Genomic DNA, 20,550 nt, shown 5'->3' with positions numbered 1-20,550 from the left:
TATAATTACCGCCATCTTACAAATGCCTGGGACATGTTTGAATCTAAATCTGTATTGATCAAGTTGGTGAGTTTTATAATTCCCTTCCCTGGTGATTTTTTGGATTTAATGTCAGTTTTAATAACTTTGGTTAGCTCTTTCATCGTGACTAATTCAATCATCGAATTTTCAGCTTCCATGTCCGGCAAATTATATTCAAAATTAGTTTCGTTTGGTTTGAAAGTTTTTTCTAGATATTCAGCAAAGGCTTCTACTGTTTGGTAATTGTCACATGCCCAATTCCCACATAGGTCTCTTATAGGTCGACTGTGTAGAAACGAGTGCTTTAGATATTTCGTGGCTTTCGAGAGTGAATAATCAGTTTCTTTATCATCTGTTAAATTTATCACATAGTCATTTATGGATTTGTTTTTAATTTCCAATTTTCCGTCTTTGGTTTATATTGTTTAAAGTATTTTTATTTTCAATTGTTCTGTTTTGTTACCATTTTTTTCGTAATTTTCGTTTTTCGGCTACAATTTGCTTCACTTCTTTTGGATAGTTAATTCCTTTAATTGTACTCTTTATTTCTGGAGTATTATTCCAAGCAGCTCGTTGAATATCTACTACAATTTTTTCTGCTACAAATTTCAATTGTTCAATTGTCTTGAGGAGTACATTTAGTTGAATTCGTTTTTTCAATTCTTCAAGAAATCCTCCCGGTCCATTCTCTTGTTTGTTAACGTTGGGTTTCTTTCTTTTCTTATTATATTTTCGCTCAACGTCAGAATCACTGGCGTATGACCAAACCTTATTATCAGCTTGTTTAGCCTTACCGAAATTATGTTAAGTTTGTTTATATGTCATTCTATGTAATCATGGTAATTGTATTGTCTGCTTACATAGTTTTGGATTTGTTTATTTATACATTTTATTTAGCATATACTCTCTATGTTTATACATCTTGCGTTCTATTATTAATTGTAATCGTTCGTATATACGGACAGTTATTATCATTCTTATTAATTATAATTAAATTTGTACTTGGCCCTAAATAGCCCAAGAGGTTGATGGGCCATAAAATTCAAAATAAATTAAAAAAATATTAATCATAACAGTACTAAATCCTTGGTAGAACTCTCTCTCCACCTCCTATAGTTTATTGTTCTCGATCAGGTCCCACCCAAGATAGTTCAGTTGCTTAAATAGTAAAACAGTAAAGGATTTCTGATAAGGATCCCTATTTTCTACCCACCAGATAATCATATTTCTTATAGCTGTCAATTCCAGTACAGGAAAGCCACACAAATGTAATGGTTTCGCGGCTGGTTTTCAAATTTCCGATACGATTCGATAAGTTGTCCAAATGGATGATGAAATTGCACTGAATAAAGGCTTCCCAGGGAGATCATCGAATAGGAAGCAATCACTATAAGACTTTCTTGTATATTTTTTACGAATGCTGGCATTTTAGCAGATCGCCTGTTAATATGCCCGATGAGGAGGGAAGATGTTTTTTTCAATAAAGCTGGTGTAAATGCAAAATCCACATAAGCATTGCTCCATCCATCAGTAAACATAAATAAATATTAAGCGTATCTATCAGTTTTAATTTGGATAATATGGAAGCCAATACAATAGCTACAGGGAGATGATATATCGCCGAGTATCTCATACAAAACTGTTTTCCTGAGAAAAATGTGGAACGTGTTACGATTTTGCAGGTCATTCTTGTGCAGGGACCATGTTAATATTCTCTGTACCGTTCCAATTTTAGTATATGTACCAACAAAGCTAGTGCCAAGTAAATAATTCTATCGATCACATTTAAGATGATCATTTCGAACAATACTAACACATAGGTAGTATTTGACACCCAAGTGTTATCATATAATTCAAGTAAAGTAAGTCAGTAAATTAGACACTTAAGATAATTTTAAGATGAACTTAAGATGAATTTTTTTACGAATGTTAGCATTTTATAAGATCGCCTGTTAATATGCCCGATGAGGAGGGAAGAAGTGTTTTTCAATAAAGCTGATGTAAATGCAGAATCCACATAAGCATTGCTCCATCCATCCGTAAACATAAATAAATATTAAGCGTATCTATCAGTTTTAATTTGGATAATATGGAAGCCAATACAATAGCTACAGGGAGATGATATATCGCCGAATATCTCGTACAAAACTGTTTTCCTGAGAAAAATGTGGAACGTGTTACGATTTTGCGTGTCATTCTTGTGCAGGGACCATGTTAATATTCTCTGTACCGTTCCAATTTTAGTATATGTACCAACAAAGCTAGTGCCAAGTAAATAATTCTATCGGTCACATTTAAGATGATCATTTCGAACAATACTAACACATAGGTAATATTTGACACCCAAGTGTTATCATATAATTCAAGTAAAGTAAGTCAGTAAATTAGACACTTAAGATGATTTTAAGATGAACTTAAGATGAACATTTTTACGAATGTTAGCATTTTAGCAGATCTCCTGTTAAAATGCCCGATGAGGAGGGAAGAAGTGTTTTTCAATAAAGCTGATGTAAATGCAGAATCCACATAAGCATTGCTCCATCCATCCGTAAACATAAATAGATATTAAGCGTATCTATCAGTTTTAATTTGGATAATATGGAAGCCAATACAATAGTTACAGGGAGGTGATATATCGCTGAGTATCTCATACAAAACTGTTTTCCTGAGAAAAATGTGGAACGTGTTACGATTTTGCGTGTCATTCTTGTGCAGGGACCATGTTAATATTCTCTGTACCGTTCCAATTTTAGTATATGTACCAACAAAGCTAGTGCCAAGTAAATAATTCTATCGGTCACATTTAAGATGATCATTTCGAACAATACTAACACATAGGTAATATTTGACACCCAAGTGTTATCATATAATTCAAGTAAAGTAAGTCAGTAAATTAGACACTTAAGATGATTTTAAGATGAACTTAAGATGAACATTTTTACGAATGTTAGCATTTTAGCAGATCGCCTGTTAATATGCCCGATGAGGAGGGAAGAAGTGTTTTTCAATAAAGCTGATGTAAATGCAGAATCCACATAAGCATTGCTCCATCCATCCGTAAACATAAATAAATATTAAGCGTATCTATCAGTTTTAATTTGGATAATATGGAAGCCAATACAATAGCTACAGGGAGATGATATATCGCCGAATATCTCATACAAAACTGTTTTCCTGAGAAAAATGTGGAACGTGTTACGATTTTGCGTGTCATTCTTGTGCAGGGACCATGTTAATATTCTCTGTACCGTTCCAATTTTAGTATATGTACCAACAAAGCTAGTGCCAAGTAAATAATTCTATCGGTCACATTTAAGATGATCATTTCGAACAATACTAACACATAGGTAATATTTGACACCCAAGTGTTATCATATAATTCAAGTAAAGTAAGTCAGTAAATTAGACACTTAAGATGATTTTAAGATGAACTTAAGATGAACATTTTTACGAATGTTAGCATTTTAGCAGATCTCCTGTTAAAATGCCCGATGAGGAGGGAAGAAGTGTTTTTCAATAAAGCTGATGTAAATGCAGAATCCACATAAGCATTGCTCCATCCATCCGTAAACATAAATAGATATTAAGCGTATCTATCAGTTTTAATTTGGATAATATGGAAGCCAATACAATAGTTACAGGGAGGTGATATATCGCTGAGTATCTCATACAAAACTGTTTTCCTGAGAAAAATGTGGAACGTGTTACGATTTTGCGTGTCATTCTTGTGCAGGGACCATGTTAATATTCTCTGTACCGTTCCAATTTTAGTATATGTACCAACAAAGCTAGTGCCAAGTAAATAATTCTATCGGTCACATTTAAGATGATCATTTCGAACAATACTAACACATAGGTAATATTTGACACCCAAGTGTTATCATATAATTCAAGTAAAGTAAGTCAGTAAATTAGACACTTAAGATGATTTTAAGATGAACTTAAGATGAACATTTTTACGAATGTTAGCATTTTAGCAGATCTCCTGTTAAAATGCCCGATGAGGAGGGAAGAAGTGTTTTTCAATAAAGCTGATGTAAATGCAGAATCCACATAAGCATTGCTCCATCCATCCGTAAACATAAATAGATATTAAGCGTATCTATCAGTTTTAATTTGGATAATGTGGAAGTCAATACAATAGTTACAGGGAGGTGATATATCGCCGAGTATCTCATACAAAACTGTTTTCCTGAGAAAAATGTGGAACGTTTTACCATTTTGCGTGTCATTCTTGTGCAGGGACCATGTTAATATTCTCTGTACCGTTCCAATTTTAGTATATGTACCAACAAAGCTAGTGCCAAGTAAATAATTCTATCGGTCACATTTAAGATGATCATTTCGAACAATACTAAAACATAGGTAGTATTTGACACCCAGGTGTTATCATAGAATTCAAGTAAAGTAAGTCAGTAAATTAGACACTTAAGATGATATAATATACTAAAGGATGTCTAAACAGATATTTTGTAAAAGTACTTGATGAAGTGTTCTTTTAGAAATTGCATGTTCTCTTAGAAATTGTTATAACTTAACAAAAGTATAATTTATGTATTTAATTACAAAAAACCTTACAATGTATTTTAGTATAATAAAGAATACACTTTTTCTTTAGATAATAACACTCAGTCATTTCTTCAGGTTTGTTTTTTTGATTGAACAAAGAAATAGTCACGGGGAACTAAATCATGATGACTACATATCAGCCATTCAGTGTTATTCCGTGGATATTATAGGAGATTTCTGAAATGACAACCTCTTGGGTGACCTAAGCATTTGGAATCATTTGTACTGATAAGAGTTTAATGGAAATCAGTAAACTACTTATTAATAATTGAAATTGATTTTGTATAGAGTAAATAGAATTCATCAAGCCTTTCCTTTGTTTTTGGTGTTTTTTTTTTGTGCAAAAATAATGCTTTATCAACACACGAAGATAAGTTTTTCCATTTTTGTTAAAATTCGAGAGGTTGTCTGCTGCCAATGGTTGCCAAAGGTAAACTAAATGAGACAGACTGTTCAATATCTTACTACTAGTCTAGTAGTTTATTAAAATGATGACAACGTAGTGCAACGGTGATGCATTTAAATGTACGATGCAGGAAATTTAAAAAATCACTGACTTCAAAATCAAACTTGGCCTCGTATATCTTAGTAAATGTGGAAGACTCAATAAATCTATTGTATGGACCTGCATTTTTGTATTATATTGATAATATCTTGTTCTTCATTTTCTTATTTACCGCCTTTATTTTACCAATATACCAACGAAACATTTCATGACTAGTATATCTAGGGAAGAGTTCGTTATTCTCTTTAAAATTATGTTTTACTAACATTCGCATAATTATTAGAATATTCATTATATATTACAAGTATAACCCTTTAACACATATAAAATACATAATTTAGTCATAATATCTGTCTTAGTCATTAAACATAAACAATACTTACTTGTAAATGTTGATATCTCGATATTCAGTTAAGCAATATTCATCATTTAATGGTCAAATTAACCAATCAAACTCGGTTTCATTTTTCGTGTTGTTAGTAGCACAAAACAGTTTATTTCTGTTAAATATAAAATAAATAATCCAAATAATATCACAGCGAGCAAAAAGTGAGCATTTATACAAATTAAGTGACGCCAATGTTTTGTAAAACTTTTGATTACTATTTTAGTTAATATGACGACTTTTTTAAAATTTTAGTTTTCTACCAAGATCTTAAAAATCTCATCTTAATTTTAAGACAGTTTTTTTCAGAATCTCTTTAACCTATATTACCTATAATATTATAGTCATATATCCATTGATAGGATATACTTATTTAAAAAAAAAATAGTATTTTTAATTGAAGTAGTTTAAATGGCAAATATCAATACCCATATCAAAAAATCTCATACCCACATTATGTCCCCACATTATTTTAAAATAAAGAATTAAAAGATGCGTTGACTAAACTATTTCCCTTCTCTTACCCATCGAATTCTAATATTTCTAATATACTATAAAAATATTTTCAAAGTAAATATTTTTACAAATATCTACTGTAAGCTTGAAAGAACAAACATAGAAGAAAATAACTAAAACGCTACACAACTTACTAATACAAAAATCTAAAAATCTAACTGAAAATATAAGTCTAAACCGAAGATTCTCTGAATATGTCATGGTAACTTCCTTAAATTTAGCCTTAATTATTATTAACCTGTGTCACTTCCTCCTAAATTCCTTTTGGCTTCGAGACGAATTATATAAATACCACATCCACTAGAGATGAATTAAAAATGATAGCAGAAGCATGAATGAAATCCCAGCTTCCCCGATTTATTTTGACTTATAAATATCAAGAGTCAATCTTGAGATTCTAAAATTAGAACCCCATCTGGACGTGAATGGATTTAATACTAGATTTAATCTGGATATCAATTCTGCTTTGAAATTCAGCCTTAAATATGAAGTGTTTGAACATACCTAATTAATACAGTATTTAAACAAATAACAGATAAATAATAAATAATTAAAAAATATGTATTGAACAAATTAATCACATATAAAGAATTTTCTTATTGTTTCATTTGTTAATATTTTATCAAAAATTTAAAATAATACATTAAAATTTTGTAATATATTTGAAAATACACAGGAAAAGATATAACATCGGCAACTGCACATACGGAAATTCATTTGTATTGCATAAGTTTTGTAAATTAATTGTTATTTAATTTTTAAGTATCCAATCTGAAATTACATTAGTTTTCTTTAATTATATTACTAATTGTATTTTAAAAATTATATCTACATATATTAATAAGTGTTATTTACAATATAAAAACAGATGGCCAGTAATACAAATTTAAAGTTTTCAAATAGGTCATGTATACCGTTATAAATATAATTTAAAATTATATGTTGTTTTTAAATTATAACATAGTTAATGTTTAATACTGATTTTATATACAATTTTCTAGTTGAAAAATTGAGAATTACCTTGAACAAGTGTCGCTTGTCATGCGGCTTAAGAATTTACGTCAAACGAAAATTTAGTTGAAAATGTATAAGAGATGATTATTTAACATTTGATGTAGTCAATTTTAGCCAGCTTTAATAGTATTTGAAACTATTTTGGGCTCATTTTGTTTATTAAGAAATTATTTAGGTTTCTCCACAGAAAGTAGAGGTTATAAGAGTTCATTGGTCAAAAACGTGCCTGCATTAATAGCAAAATCACGAAAAGTACAACATTTTTAGAAAAATGCATCAATTCAGCAAGTTCTTATTTACACAAGTTTCTAAGTCTAGCAGAAATGGGGTAAGGCTTAATTGTGAGTAGTAAACTTTTGGTGATAACCTCAAATTTGAAATGATTTGTAGCTTCGTTACTATTCGAGAGAACCACAAAAACGGCCTACATTTTTATCAAGATTATATGATAATTTCAGGGAAGAAATCGCAAAAAACAAGGAGATGAAAGAATCATTGAAAAAGTTTAAGGAAGAAGCAGATAAATTAGAACAGAGTGATGCTCTTAAGGCAGCAAGACAAAAATTTGAAACAGTTGAGAAGGAAGCATCAAAAAGTAGTGATATTTTAAAAGAGAAATTAACGACAATTAAAGATAAAGTACAAGGTGTTATTGATGAAACTGGTAAAACAGAGATTGCCAAGAAAGCTGGAAAAATATCAGAGGAGCTAAGTAAAACTGCGTATACTATAGGGGAGAAGGCTCAAGAGATTGGCAAAACTGGGGCTTTTCAAAGTATATCTAAAGCTACAGAAGCGGTGAAAAAAGAAATAGACACCAGCAGTATTCAAGGTAATTGTGAGTGGAACACTGTAATGCTTAGTAAATGGTGTGAAACTTATAGGTAGAGTATATGTAAGCCCAACTAAATTGAGAAAAAGGAAAGAAACAGAAGCTGTACAAAATCAGAAATATTATGAGCCAAATGAAGAAGCTTTGGGCATAGAATTACATAAAGATTCTAAATTTTATGAATCTTGGCAAAACTTTAAGTAAGTTTGTTTTCCATTTATTATTGAACATTATGTTTAATTTGATTAATATGATTTTAGAGACAATAATCCTTATGTTCATAAAGTGATGGACTGGAAATTAAAATATGATGAAAGTGAAAACCCAGTTATTCGTGCCTCAAGGGTTTTAACTGAAAAGGTCTCAGATATAGTTGGAGGTTTATTTCAAAAAACTGAGTTGTCTGAAACTTTAACTGAAATTTGTAAAATTGACAATACATTTGACACCAAAAGATTTTTAAAGCAATGTGAGACTGACATAATTCCAAATGTACTAGAAGCAATGACAAGGGGTGACCTAGAAATATTAAAGGATTGGTAATATTTTGTTTAGTTCTATAGTATTTATGTTTAAGCTAATCTTAAATGTTGATAGGTGCCATGAAGGACCTTATAACATTTTTGCCATACCTATTCAAGAGGCTTACAAAAAAGGCTATAAAATTGAATCTAAAATTTTAGATATAGACAATGTTGATCTAGTCATGGGCAAAGTAATGGATCAGGGGCCTGTTTTGATTATTAGTTTTACATCACAGCAAGTTATGGCTGTTAAAGACAAACAAGGAGGGATAGTAGAGGGTGATCCAGAGAAAATTATGAGAGTAAATTATGTTTGGGTTTTGTGTAGAGACATTACTGAGGCAGACCCTAGGTCAGCTTGGAGACTTCTAGATTTATCCGCTAGTAGTAATGAACAGTTGGTGTGAGGACAAGAAGTCATTTTGTGTTAACTGAAGGACAAATGATTATTTAATATCAAATAAGGGCAATTCTGGGTTTGTCTATTTGTTATTTGTTAATAAGGCAAACTTTCAAGGACTGTGACAGTAAATGGCGTTAATGCTGAGGTGGATAGGCCCTGGAGATATAAGATCTGGTTGAATTATTTCAGATTTTGAAAAGGCTGGAACCACAATTGTACAATTAATTATTGTATAGTTTTTAGATTAATATATTGTTCCCTTTTTCATACTGGTTTTTCTTATAAAATGATATTTAAGAGGTCTCTATATTTGTGTGGAAAAAAGATGCTTTAAAAATGCTATGCATTATAAATTTTTTTAGAGAGTTCTATAGTAAATTTGTTATAATCGTAAATCTGGAAATGTATTTTTAAAATACTTTAATATACCATTCTATTAATATATATTTTTCTTTTGGATACATGTTGATTAAGTGATTTTTTTTCTCAAATGTTAACAACTATAGTAATATATAAATGGTTCTTTTCCACACTGAAGTAACATAAAACTTGTTTTTTTATAAATAGATCTATAATAGATGTTTTTATAAAGTTTATTGAAATAGATCAATTATTAGAACATATTTGATGTGTAATTTGGTTTAATTGTAACATAATGGATTGGGAAAATCTGTGTGATGATTCTTACCCTAAAACCATAATTCGATCATTAAAACTCATCCTAGTAATTTTCATAAGTCTTTTGTAAATTTGTTTGGAACTAGCTTTACATTAGTCTGAGCTTTTTAATGGTTCGATCTTTTCAATCCCTCTAGCTGCTAGAGTTGAATGATTTTGAATCGATGTCGAACGATCCACTATATTTTTAAAATATCAAGCCTTTTTTGGTACCCAGACCAGTTAATGGTTTTAGACTGTTCTATGGTGTATATTCAGTTCGTAGCGATGTCAAGAGATGGATATTTTAAAGAATTTCATTAACTGGTTGGTCAAGACAAGGATTATCTTTTACATCGTTATTTCTGGAATGAAAACGAGCAAACCAATTATGATACTAATATTCATATAAGCACTCACTGCACCCTCAATTTTCAATGAGTCACAGCTGTATTTTTCCATTTTTAGACGTAAAAAAGGAAAATATGACACTTGACTAAATAAAAAATAACTGATACCTAATACCTTATGTCTTATACTATAGCTTTTCATCTGACTAAATATATGGGATTCTAAATACTTTAGATACTAGGGATTTGTGTCTAGGCGCGCTTATCATAATGACAAAGTTGTACCGTTGACTTATAGTTTAAATTATAGTTGACATTTTTACCCACTAGGTGGCAATACTCTGCAATCAAAACCAACATTTGTGGTTATGTCTTCTCCATAGAAAAAAGTCTCGCAATGTGTGTTGTTTACTAGTTGACTCTAAAAAAGTGTAAAATATACTCGCTATTTTGTAACTACAAACAATGAGCACAGAACAGACAGATCAAAAACCTGTTTTTAAGACTGTATCTTGGCATGCTTCGAGACAAAATAACAAAAAGCGAACGTGGAAAGGTCTGAAACAAATAGTTTCATCTGAAAGGGCTCTGTCCTGGCCTGAGAATGTGGTGCACTATAGCAACATAAACGCACCGCCATCGTTTAAACCCGCAGAAAAATTCTCAGATCTTTCCGGTTTACCAGCACCTTACACTGATCCCCAGAGTAGATTGAGGTATGCCAATAAAGATGAGTATGCAACGATAATCGATTTACCCATGGACATAACAGCTGGTTACTTGGCTCTAAGGGGAGCAACAAGTATAGTTGGTTAAAAATTCATGTATCATGTGAATGCTTTAGTTATAGGTTACTTGTGATTTAATTATTGTCATTCTTTTATAAGGTATATTATAAAAAATATCTCATTAAGAATTTTAATTTTAAGGATATATGTAAGAAAGAGAATTGTGATTGCTTTTTTAGAATACAGTATAAGTTAAAAATTATTGTGTTAATTTTATTAACTTTACGCTTAAGTCACTTATGATATTGTAGATATAATTTATTTTAATAAAAACATTTTCAATTCATATATTTTATTGTTTATTCAGTGTTAAAGATGTCGATTTAGCATTGAGTGGCGATTACTGTTGACCTTATACAGTGTAGTAAAGAAGTTATTTATAATTATTTCAAAAGTTGTAAGAATCAGTTATTACCATTATAGAATTTCAATTACTTTGAATTTGTGAGAAAAACATCAGATCAGCATTATATCTAAGCTCTTTTTATTATGGCGGAGGTGCTAGTTCAGGAAGAATCTTCTATTTTATTATGATTTTTTGTGATTGGGTCATTTTTCATGTTGATATTTATAGTTTTATGTATAATTTATTTATATAACATAATAGTTATAAATTGAATATGATTTTAGATGAATAACAGAATGCAATGACATTGATTTATTAATAAACATTAAGGTTATTTATTAACAGCAGTTTTATTTATAAAACTATTTTATGGATTTAATAATATCTTTTTAACATCTTTAACATGGGTTTTACGTGATTTTGGTTTATAATGGCAAACAAGTTCATATTCCTCGCTGTCAGTCTCCTCTGAACTGTCCGGTTCTACAGGTGGTTGCGATGGAGGTGGTGGTGGTTCAGTGGAAACAACAGGGACTTCCGGAGGATTTGGTACGTCGTTATCTTTTGGTAGAATTCTTATATCTGCACAAGAACGGAAGACTTCTTGATCTCCACAACCGACGCCCCCAGATCCGTCTGAGCAATCACCCCAACTGTTACCTGTCAATATTATGTTATTATATACTACATTGTGTACTATAAATTTTTCAGTTATTAAATGTGCTTAATAATCTTTAGTTATTATATATTTATATATAGTATTTTGATAGCTATCTGTCGTTTGAAATTAAATTTTTGACGTGTTATAGTGATTGCATGTATTATGATAATTTTTTGACCTTTAAATATCATTTATTGAGAAACCTGAAAATATTTTGCTATATTTCTAGTAATATGGCTTAAGGTGTCAAAGTTACGATGATGGTTTGCCATGGTAAGCCATGTTGCATTGATTTGAACAAGTATGGCAGAACTTGCTTGAATTCGATCTATAAAATTGTGTCTTTCAGAGCTCTTGCAACGTGTGGCCGAACATTGTCATTTAAAATAGTTACCTTGCGCTTGTTGTTCGCTATTGCTGATCTTTTTGCAACGATGAGTCGTTCAATTTGGTCAATTAACGTAGGTGGACATGTACAGTAACATTTTAATTCTATGCTAGAAGCTTGTAATACATTACATTTTGCTGATCCTACCACATGCAAAACTTTATGGCTATAGTTCATGCAATAAAACAGCCAATGCATATCATAAATTACGTCGAATATAATACCAAATGCAGTTGTAAAAATTCTACATTTTTAGTTTAATTAGTTTTAAACTCGAAGTGAATGTTTCCATCTCATTTTACCTTAGTTAAAAAGAGATCTATAAAATTCCATTTTCGAAACTGGTGGGCGCTGTTGTCAAATGTTTACAAAATTCTTTAAAACATGGTATGTTGGTCCAAAATGGTAACCGTTTTAATCTAAAAGTCAAATTTAATGCGGGAACATTGCGATGTGCGATATCATACATTTTGATGGCGCTCATTGGCTGTTTTATTGGATAGACTATATGAGTATTCCAGATAGGTGTGTATGTGGATGGCTTTCTTGAACTTGGAGAAAATTCGTAAATTGTACCTACCAAGCGTTGAAATAGCAATGTTGAAGCTTAACTTAACAACTTCTGTCAATTGTTGTGGAAGCCAATATTCCTTCGTTTTGAATTTTTTCTGCTGTATGTAAACGTTTGGAAATAGTTGATTAATAATAAGCTCTCTGAAAGTTCTTTGAGAGTTTGAGCTGAGTTGTTGTCTAATAAGTCTTGCACTGTCATCGGACTTTTTTAGTCCTCCAGGCCGTTCTTAATGAATGACATAAAAATCACCACTTTCATATTCTTAAAACTAAAACTGACTATTAGTATGTGATGCAGCTGATGTCCATAAATTTTTCAAAAGTTATTGATGGACGAATAATACTAAAACGAAAATAGTTTTGTTCTGTTGCTTTCCAGTGGTTTGTATTGATATTTCGCATTTTCACCAATAGATACATGATCATAGTCTGATCATAATACATGTAAACACAATAACATTTCATAATAAGAAATATAATATTTTATATTTGGATCAAATTGGGAAATATTGAAAAACTATTTGAGTTCATCCGTATCCTTTATTCGGAATGACCCTCGATGCAAAACTTCGCTGGAAGTAACATATAAAGAAGAAAAGAAAAGAACTGGAATGAAAGAATTGAAATAGAGGAAAATGTACTAGCTAATTGGAAGAAAATCACAGTTATCAGTACATAATAAATTGCTATTATATAAGCTATTATATAAGATACTATATAAGCACTTGTAATAGCAAATTACTATTATAAGTCCTGAGAGGTATTGTGGCCGCACCCAAATACTATAGGACTGATTACCTACATCAAGACCTTCAGATACCCACAGTCAGTCAAGAAATCAAGAGAACTGCAAGGGGGCATGTGGGAAGACTCCATTCTCATGAGAATATTGAAGTATTACAGCTTTTGGATACTCGTTATTTTGTGACTACAAACAATGAACACAGAACAGACAGATCAAAAACCTGTTTTTAAGACTGTATCTTGGCATGCTTCGAGGCAAAATAACAAAAAGCGAACGTGGAAAGGTCTGAAACAAATAGTTTCATCTGAAAGAGCTCTGCCCTGGCCTGAGAATGTGGTGCACTATAGCAACATAATAGGACACAGACTCAAAAGAATCAAACTATCTGATCTTGTGTAGTATTGTGTACTGAAGGGCATATAATAAAAAATATAGCAGTGACATGTATAAACATTATTTCACTAGAGACTGAGATAGGGCCGATAGGTCCTCCTGGTTATATACCTAGATTTAAGTTATTATAAAGACAAATAGGTTAGTTGGAAACGACTAGTAACAATGTAATAATTAAATAATCCATATCCTTATTTGGGCTTCAGAATGGTGTTATGAAAATGGTAAAATTGTTAATTTAAATGTTGCAGGAATATGTTGAGCTTTTGGGGAAGCAATTAGACTTATACCAAGTTTTGGTTTCACCAAATTGGCAAAAATCGAAAAAAAAATGCTCTGGCAGCCATTAACTCGAATTATTTTCAATAAAATATCTAGTTTTATTCTTATCTATAAGCATTATAAGCAAAGTTTCAAAGGCATTATTTAAAACAAGCACTTTATACAATTTCATTCAAGTACGTACCTGTTCTATAATGCCATCTTAAGACACAACGATCACAAGCAAAATCATCGGGTAGTTTCACCAAACTGATTACTTGATAATCTCGAACGTTAAGTTGCGTACTGGCTGTACCATCAGCCAGTCTAAGTGGTTTGAAGCACTCTTCAGTCTCCGGTTGGCTTGGATCAGTAAGTTCACAAAGTCTAGAATGAAAAGGGTCAATTATATCGTGATTTGTGCGATTATTTTTGTGCTACTAACGAATAATGGAGACTTCCCAGATGATTGGCCGTTAAGATTGAAGTTACTGGAATTACTTCCCCAGCGGTGTAATTAACAAAGATAAGGCCATTGCCGTAGGTACCGCCGTTTTCATTGCTTCTAGGTACAGGGTCGCTCCAGTTATCACCACATGGACCACATTTTCCACCATTTAGGACATACTGTACCTATAAATGTATTATGTATATTAATGATTATGGACATAATGGAAGACAACAGTTCAATTGAAAAGTCCCCGCCTACCATAGTAAAACACATTTTTTTGGGAATTTTTTTTTATTCAACATAATTCCTTTCAACGGTGATGCACTGATTATAGCGACCCTCCAACTTTTACCATTTACCAACCATACAATTTCTGTAGTACGATTTGTCCTTTGCTTCAAAATAGGCCTCACTTTCGGCGATCATCTTTTCATTCGACGAAAATTTTTTCCCAGCGAACATCCTTTTGAGATCTGAGAACAGGAAACGCTGAGGACCAGATCTGGAGAATACGGTAGATGAGAAAGCACTTCGAAGCCCAATTCATGGATTTTTGCCATCGTTTTCACTGACTTGTGACACGGTGCATTGTCTTGGTGAAGCAGCACTTTTTTTTTCTTCAAATGTGGTCCTATAACTCTGTGTCATAGTCGCTATTGATAGTCCTTCCTTGTTCAAGCTAATCAGTTAAAATTGTTCCATGCGCATCCCAAAATACAGACGTCATAGCCTTGCCAGCCGACAGTGGCGTTTTCCCACGCTTTGGAGCGGGTTCATCATGTGCAATCCACTCGGATGACTGTCGATTGGACTTCGGAGTGAAATGAATGAATGTTTCATCCATTGTCACATATCGATGCAAAAACTCGGGTTTATTACGTTTGATCAACTTCAAACACAGCTTCGAATCATCAACTCGTCGTTGTTTTTGGTCAAAAGTGAGCTCGCGCGGCACCCACTTTGCACAGAGTTTTCTCATACCCAAATATTCGTGAATGATATATTCATGGATGCACACGTTCAGTAAAGATATCAAATCTTTAGAGTGTCTTCTATTTAATTCAATTTTAATTAATACTAATAATTAATTTACGGTTTTTCAAAATCATTTTGTGGATTTTTTTAATGTTTTCGTCGGTAACATCCTCTTTTGGGCGTCTACTGTGTTCATCGTTTTCGGTGCTCATTTCACCACGTCTAAACTTAGCATACCAATCCTTGATGGTTGATTTTTCTGGGGCAGTGTTCGAAAACTCGGCATCAAGCCAAGTTTTTGCTTGAACTGTATTTTTTCCTTTCAAAAAGCAATATTTTATCAACACGCGAATTTCCTATTTATCCATTTTTTGCACAAAAACAAAAGTTGCTTCACTGAAAGCAAAATTATTTACCAATAGGGAAATATCAAGCAAAACTAAAATAGAAGAGTACATAGACGAGAAACAAGCAAGAAAAGAAAGAACAACTTGATTGGTGGGGACACTTACGGTGCATGGAGTACATAGGACATAAATAGAATATAGGAGACCTAAGTGAACTTGGGACGAATATAGCAGGGAACTACTTCATGAAAGAGAGGAAAAACCCTGGCCTAAGCAAGAAAACTAAACAGAGATATATTACATTTTTATTGAATTAGACTGTAATAATATTTGGTTTCAAATAACAATAATAAATATAGTATATTTAAATTTTTTTATACATACGTCATCAAGATGTTTAATGTATTGCCTAATTTATAAATTCGTTTCAGAATCAGACAATATTTTCTTTCTCATTTTATTCTACTTAAAAAGAGACATAATGTTATCTGATAAGTTTGAACGTGAAACTGAACTAGCCTATCAAAGCCATCCGATTGTCAAATGTACGCAAAATTATTCGAAATATTAGTTATAATTACTACAGTTTATAAATCGGAAATGTTATTTTAACGCTTTAATTATTTTAATAAATTTTAAATTGCTGCGTAATATATCATATTACTTTGTTTAAAAATGCCGAAAACAATAGATAGTCAGGGTCATAAGGTGATTGCGTTTCTAATAAGTTATTTCGAAAACGAACGAGATAATGGAGACCCCCATTTTGCCCGTAAATTCCGTTAGATAATAAAGGTAAATAGTAAATATAAATAGGAAAAGGTAATAGTAAGGTAAATATTGATAATAATAATATTATACGTTGCTTCAATTTTACTGAAAATATTGTTTAAGCATTTTGCTGCTGCGCTGAATATTAGTGTGGCTATTGTGACTAACATCGCTTAGAAAATGAGGAACAATATGTTAGATTCAACCAAGAAAACCTGTTTACTACAAAATGAGTGATAAATCTTGACCATCTTGATATTCGCTCTATTCGAAATCAAATATACGAAATGTATAAGAACAGCGAGTACACAAACTATTTTATGAATATAAACATAATTTAATAAAATTATTTCAGACAAAATTGTTAGTCCGGAAAGTATACATAAAAGAGTTAGGGACATGTACCTTTTTGACGGATGTAAGACATCTCTTCATATACCCTCACGGGGCACATGATTTAAAATGGTGTAAGATAACCCTCGAAGAGATCTAATGGAACTTCCAGACATTTCCTTAAAAAATTCAGTTTTTAAAGGCTTACAATAAAATCAAGGAAGATACATTGTTAATGAGCATACATATATAGAAAATGGTATTATAGGGTGTGGAAGATTTGTGTGCATAGATATGATTGTAACTGTTGAGAATTAAACATGAGCATTAGGTTAGAATGTATGAGTAGAGGATGAATATTAACTGTTTTGTAGATATGGTAAATGGTACACACAGGTAGTAGCAGAAAAAATAAAAAATACAGTGATATCAAGGTGATTTTGCCTCATGCATTCTACCTCATGGGTGGTGTGGAAAAGAATTCATTGTAAATATAATGAAACAACTCTAATCTACAAACTATTATATTTGCGTTCTTAATTGTAATTTTAAGTCCTTCGATAATATTTGTTAAAATAAACTATATATGTTTGATAACATTTTTGTTTTATTATTTGATTCAAACTAAAATTTTGTTGTATGTCAAAGCCAAACTAAACTAATACTCATAGTTGATGCGCCAACATTGCGAGGTTTTGACGTCACAAATTTTGAGGACGTATATATAAAAAAAACTTTGGACAGAGTATATACTAAATATATTAAATATGCAATTAAATATTTTGATTCTGCAGTTAGTTTAAAAAAAAACGTCTTAAAATAAAAAGAGCATTTCTTTACATTAATATTATTTCACATATATGTACAAAAAAAATTAAATAAATAGTTTATTCAAATATATTAGTTATTCTTATACAATGACTATTTGTAGCTATAACATGGGTATAATTTAAAACTAGCTGTTTCAGTTCTACTTACATGAGTACCACCACAGAAGAACTCATTATCTTCATAATTAGATGGTTGTCTCCAGTCAATTCTCCACAGTGAGGCTCGATTTGGTGGATGGATCATGTATCCATGACCGTTCACTTCCTTATTAAGGAAAACGCCTAAGCAAACTACCAGTAATAATGTTAGTTTTAGATTCATGATGTATTAACACTTATGAACTCGCAGGGGTGTCTAAATGGTATGTCTAATTCGGATTTTTATATAAGGATGTCCTGTCCTTAATAATGTAATATGTCAAGATAATGTTTGGTATTTTTTTATGGACGTCATTTAATCTTTGATGATCATTATCTTTAGTGTTTGAATACGATAATGTATTTGAATATTTGAATTTATCATTAAATTTAAGGCGGTTTAGTACAATTAAAACGCTTGAAGTAACTAAGAGGATAAGTAGTTGATAATATGGATAAAAATAGTTCGTCGTTATTTTATTTAAATTGAAATATGATATATCTCGTCTTAAGTCTGTTAGATTAGGTCTATGATTTCATTCTTATACACTTTTTTGTATTAAAATTGTATTTAAAACTAGATATTTCCGGAGAGATTGGCATGTGTTTCGGTGTCACGTAAAGTAAAAATAGTATTTGATCATATACTCTGTTAAGCTGTATTAGGTATCTATATATAGTGTGATCATCTTATTATTTTAAAAGGGCATTTATAGAGATATAGATGGTACAATATATTTTCCACAGTTTCCTATAACTTTTTCGTAATGCTGAATATATGGCAATCTTATAGCTATACGAGCAAATTGTTATTGCGGAATTATTGTAACCTACTGCAGTGATATATTTTCGAAAGAAAATTTAGAGTCTCGTATAAAGGGTAGTAGTATCTCCCAATACTAAAACCCACTTCGGCTGAAGTTCCTCAGGCTAGTATTTTAGGATCATTCCTGTATCTGCTCTATACTGCTGATATCCCAATAACAAAAAACAACAGTAATTAGAACATTTGTCGACGATACAGTTATCATAGTAAAAGATATATCTCTGCCTGAGACTGTAGGGAAAGTACAGATGGCCGTCCACAAATTTACAATCTACAAAATGTGTAGGAACACTTAAATACACTTTAATATTTTTTTACATTACCAGACCGATGTCAAGTACTTTAGTATTCATCTCGATGGTAGCTAAAATTAGAAATAGCATGTTAGATAAAAACCAAAGCAGATCAGACTCAAAATCAAGCAACTCTGCTGGGTAGTCAGAAGATACTCTTATTTTGGAATATCGGACCAAGCAGTAATCTAACGCTGTACAAAGTTCTATGATTAATTACCAATACTTATCGTTATGTAATCAACAAAGAGGTGAACGATGACCCTGAAATCAAATGGATTTACGACGTGATCCAAGATTTCGCTTTTAAAACATGAACCAAAACCACACGAAACTGTATAGTGTATAAGTGTATTCTTAATTTTAGCTTAAGTAGATTAGTTTATTTTTAATTTGGGAAATACATAGTGACTTATTAATCCCGTACTCACCTTGCCTGTGTATTAAGGTAAATACAACAGAACAATAGTAATAAATTAATTTATACGTTAAGATTATATTAAGCATATCTAATGTAAGATGTAGTCAATTAAAGAAGCCTACGCAACTAGTGTTGTCATGAAAGATAATGACTGAAAGATAGAATCACGGTGTTGCTCGTGATTTTCGCACCAATAAGGAGTTCAGTCCCGACCTTCATAGAGTCAAGACCTGTTTTTTCATTCCTGAAAACGAGTCTCTATAAATATCAAATAAAAATGTATGTACAGATGTATGTATTTTTTTTACGGTCAACTACGGTTAACGGTTTCAAACCCAGGTAGGGGGTACAGTGAAACGGCCAACCCAAAGTGAACTGCTGAAACAAAAGACATCCCACGTTTTCCAAAAAGGGAAAAAAAGTGAATGTTAGTGAAAAAACAGTTAATTATAAGAATACAACATAATGGATTTGAATATATTACTGAAAGAAAACGAAGAATTAAGAACGAATAACGAGCGTCTGAACCAACAACTGTTGCAATTAACTAAGGATATGGCTGCTATCCGTTTGCAACTGCAAGGTCACACGCAAGATACACCAAGAAGGCATATTAATTATGCAGAAGACTACTACACTGATGAAGACGAACTAGCATTAGAGGTAAGGGAACGCCTGACTGGACCGAATCAAGAAGACAAAATCTCTCTGCCTTGCGGGCACAAAGTTGTGACAGTCACGCCTATAGTGAAAAAGATAACTAATGTAAAGAGTGAAAAACAAATTAAAACTTTTCCGTTGTCCTACGTAGACATCACACAAAACGAAAATAATAAAAACATATATGACATAAATTATTTACTAGACTGTAGGATAAAAGTGGAACCTCTGAAGAAAAATAATAATATACCACAATACACAAACTGTCAAAATCTTGGACACTAAAATTTTTTACAGTAGGAAACCGAGATATGTGAAATGTGCCGGTAAACATCACACAACTCAGTGCAGAAAACAAAGCAATAGATTAGCAACATGCGTGTTGTACAAAGAAAAAGGTCACCCTGCCAATTATAAAGGATGTGCAGTATATCAAAAAAAAAAGAACTCCAGCCAAAGACAATTACAGCAGAACAACGCTTAAGACAAATTGACAAAGTCAAAAACTCTGAAAAATATCTACCGTTGAAAATAAAAAAACCTAAGAAACCGCAAGACCATTGGTCAAAAATAT

The 20,550-nt window shown here is 31.6% G+C and overlaps 3 protein-coding genes and 6 non-coding genes across 9 annotated transcripts; 2 read left to right on the top strand and 7 right to left on the bottom strand.

Annotated features, from left to right (window-relative positions):
* Positions 1-1,673: 1,673 nt before the first annotated feature.
* LOC143205371 (U6 spliceosomal RNA) lies at positions 1,674-1,780 on the bottom strand. The gene has a single exon (XR_013007807.1). It is a non-coding gene; the product is annotated as a U6 spliceosomal RNA (small nuclear RNA).
* Positions 1,781-2,182: 402 nt separating this feature from the next.
* On the bottom strand, positions 2,183-2,289 carry LOC143205369 (U6 spliceosomal RNA). Its single transcript, XR_013007806.1, has one exon. It is a non-coding gene; the product is annotated as a U6 spliceosomal RNA (small nuclear RNA).
* Positions 2,290-2,691: 402 nt separating this feature from the next.
* On the bottom strand, positions 2,692-2,798 carry LOC143205368 (U6 spliceosomal RNA). Its single transcript, XR_013007805.1, has one exon. It is a non-coding gene; the product is annotated as a U6 spliceosomal RNA (small nuclear RNA).
* A 402-nt stretch (positions 2,799-3,200) lies between these two features.
* On the bottom strand, positions 3,201-3,307 carry LOC143205366 (U6 spliceosomal RNA). The gene has a single exon (XR_013007804.1). It is a non-coding gene; the product is annotated as a U6 spliceosomal RNA (small nuclear RNA).
* Positions 3,308-3,709: 402 nt separating this feature from the next.
* Positions 3,710-3,816, bottom strand: LOC143205365 (U6 spliceosomal RNA). Its single transcript, XR_013007803.1, has one exon. It is a non-coding gene; the product is annotated as a U6 spliceosomal RNA (small nuclear RNA).
* A 402-nt stretch (positions 3,817-4,218) lies between these two features.
* LOC143205364 (U6 spliceosomal RNA) lies at positions 4,219-4,325 on the bottom strand. The gene has a single exon (XR_013007802.1). It is a non-coding gene; the product is annotated as a U6 spliceosomal RNA (small nuclear RNA).
* Positions 4,326-7,023: 2,698 nt separating this feature from the next.
* On the top strand, positions 7,024-9,034 carry LOC143204974 (mitochondrial import inner membrane translocase subunit TIM44). Its single transcript, XM_076417932.1, has 5 exons — positions 7,024-7,338; positions 7,401-7,842; positions 7,895-8,042; positions 8,103-8,381; positions 8,440-9,034. The coding sequence occupies exons 1-5, from the start codon at positions 7,282-7,284 to the stop codon at positions 8,771-8,773; spliced, it is 1,260 nt and encodes a 419-aa protein (XP_076274047.1). The 5' UTR covers positions 7,024-7,281; the 3' UTR covers positions 8,774-9,034.
* A 1,089-nt stretch (positions 9,035-10,123) lies between these two features.
* Positions 10,124-11,252, top strand: LOC143204976 (INO80 complex subunit C). Its single transcript, XM_076417935.1, has one exon. The coding sequence runs from the start codon at positions 10,242-10,244 to the stop codon at positions 10,590-10,592; it is 351 nt and encodes a 116-aa protein (XP_076274050.1). The 5' UTR covers positions 10,124-10,241; the 3' UTR covers positions 10,593-11,252.
* LOC143204975 (uncharacterized) lies at positions 11,206-17,997 on the bottom strand. Its single transcript, XM_076417933.1, has 4 exons — positions 17,787-17,997; positions 14,377-14,564; positions 14,137-14,318; positions 11,206-11,570 (listed from the first exon to the last, which is right to left on the bottom strand). Exons 1-4 carry the CDS (start codon positions 17,958-17,960, stop codon positions 11,278-11,280), a joined length of 837 nt encoding a protein of 278 aa, XP_076274048.1. The 5' UTR covers positions 17,961-17,997; the 3' UTR covers positions 11,206-11,277.
* Between the last annotated feature and the right edge of the window lie 2,553 nt (positions 17,998-20,550).

The sequence above is a fragment of the Rhynchophorus ferrugineus genome, unplaced genomic scaffold (genome assembly GCF_030347505.1).
Source record: "Rhynchophorus ferrugineus isolate W39M unplaced genomic scaffold, kcgeb_rfMv2 rfM11, whole genome shotgun sequence".
Classification (NCBI taxonomy): Eukaryota; Metazoa; Arthropoda; class Insecta; order Coleoptera; family Curculionidae; genus Rhynchophorus; species Rhynchophorus ferrugineus.
This window is presented reverse-complemented; position numbering and strand designations above follow the sequence as displayed.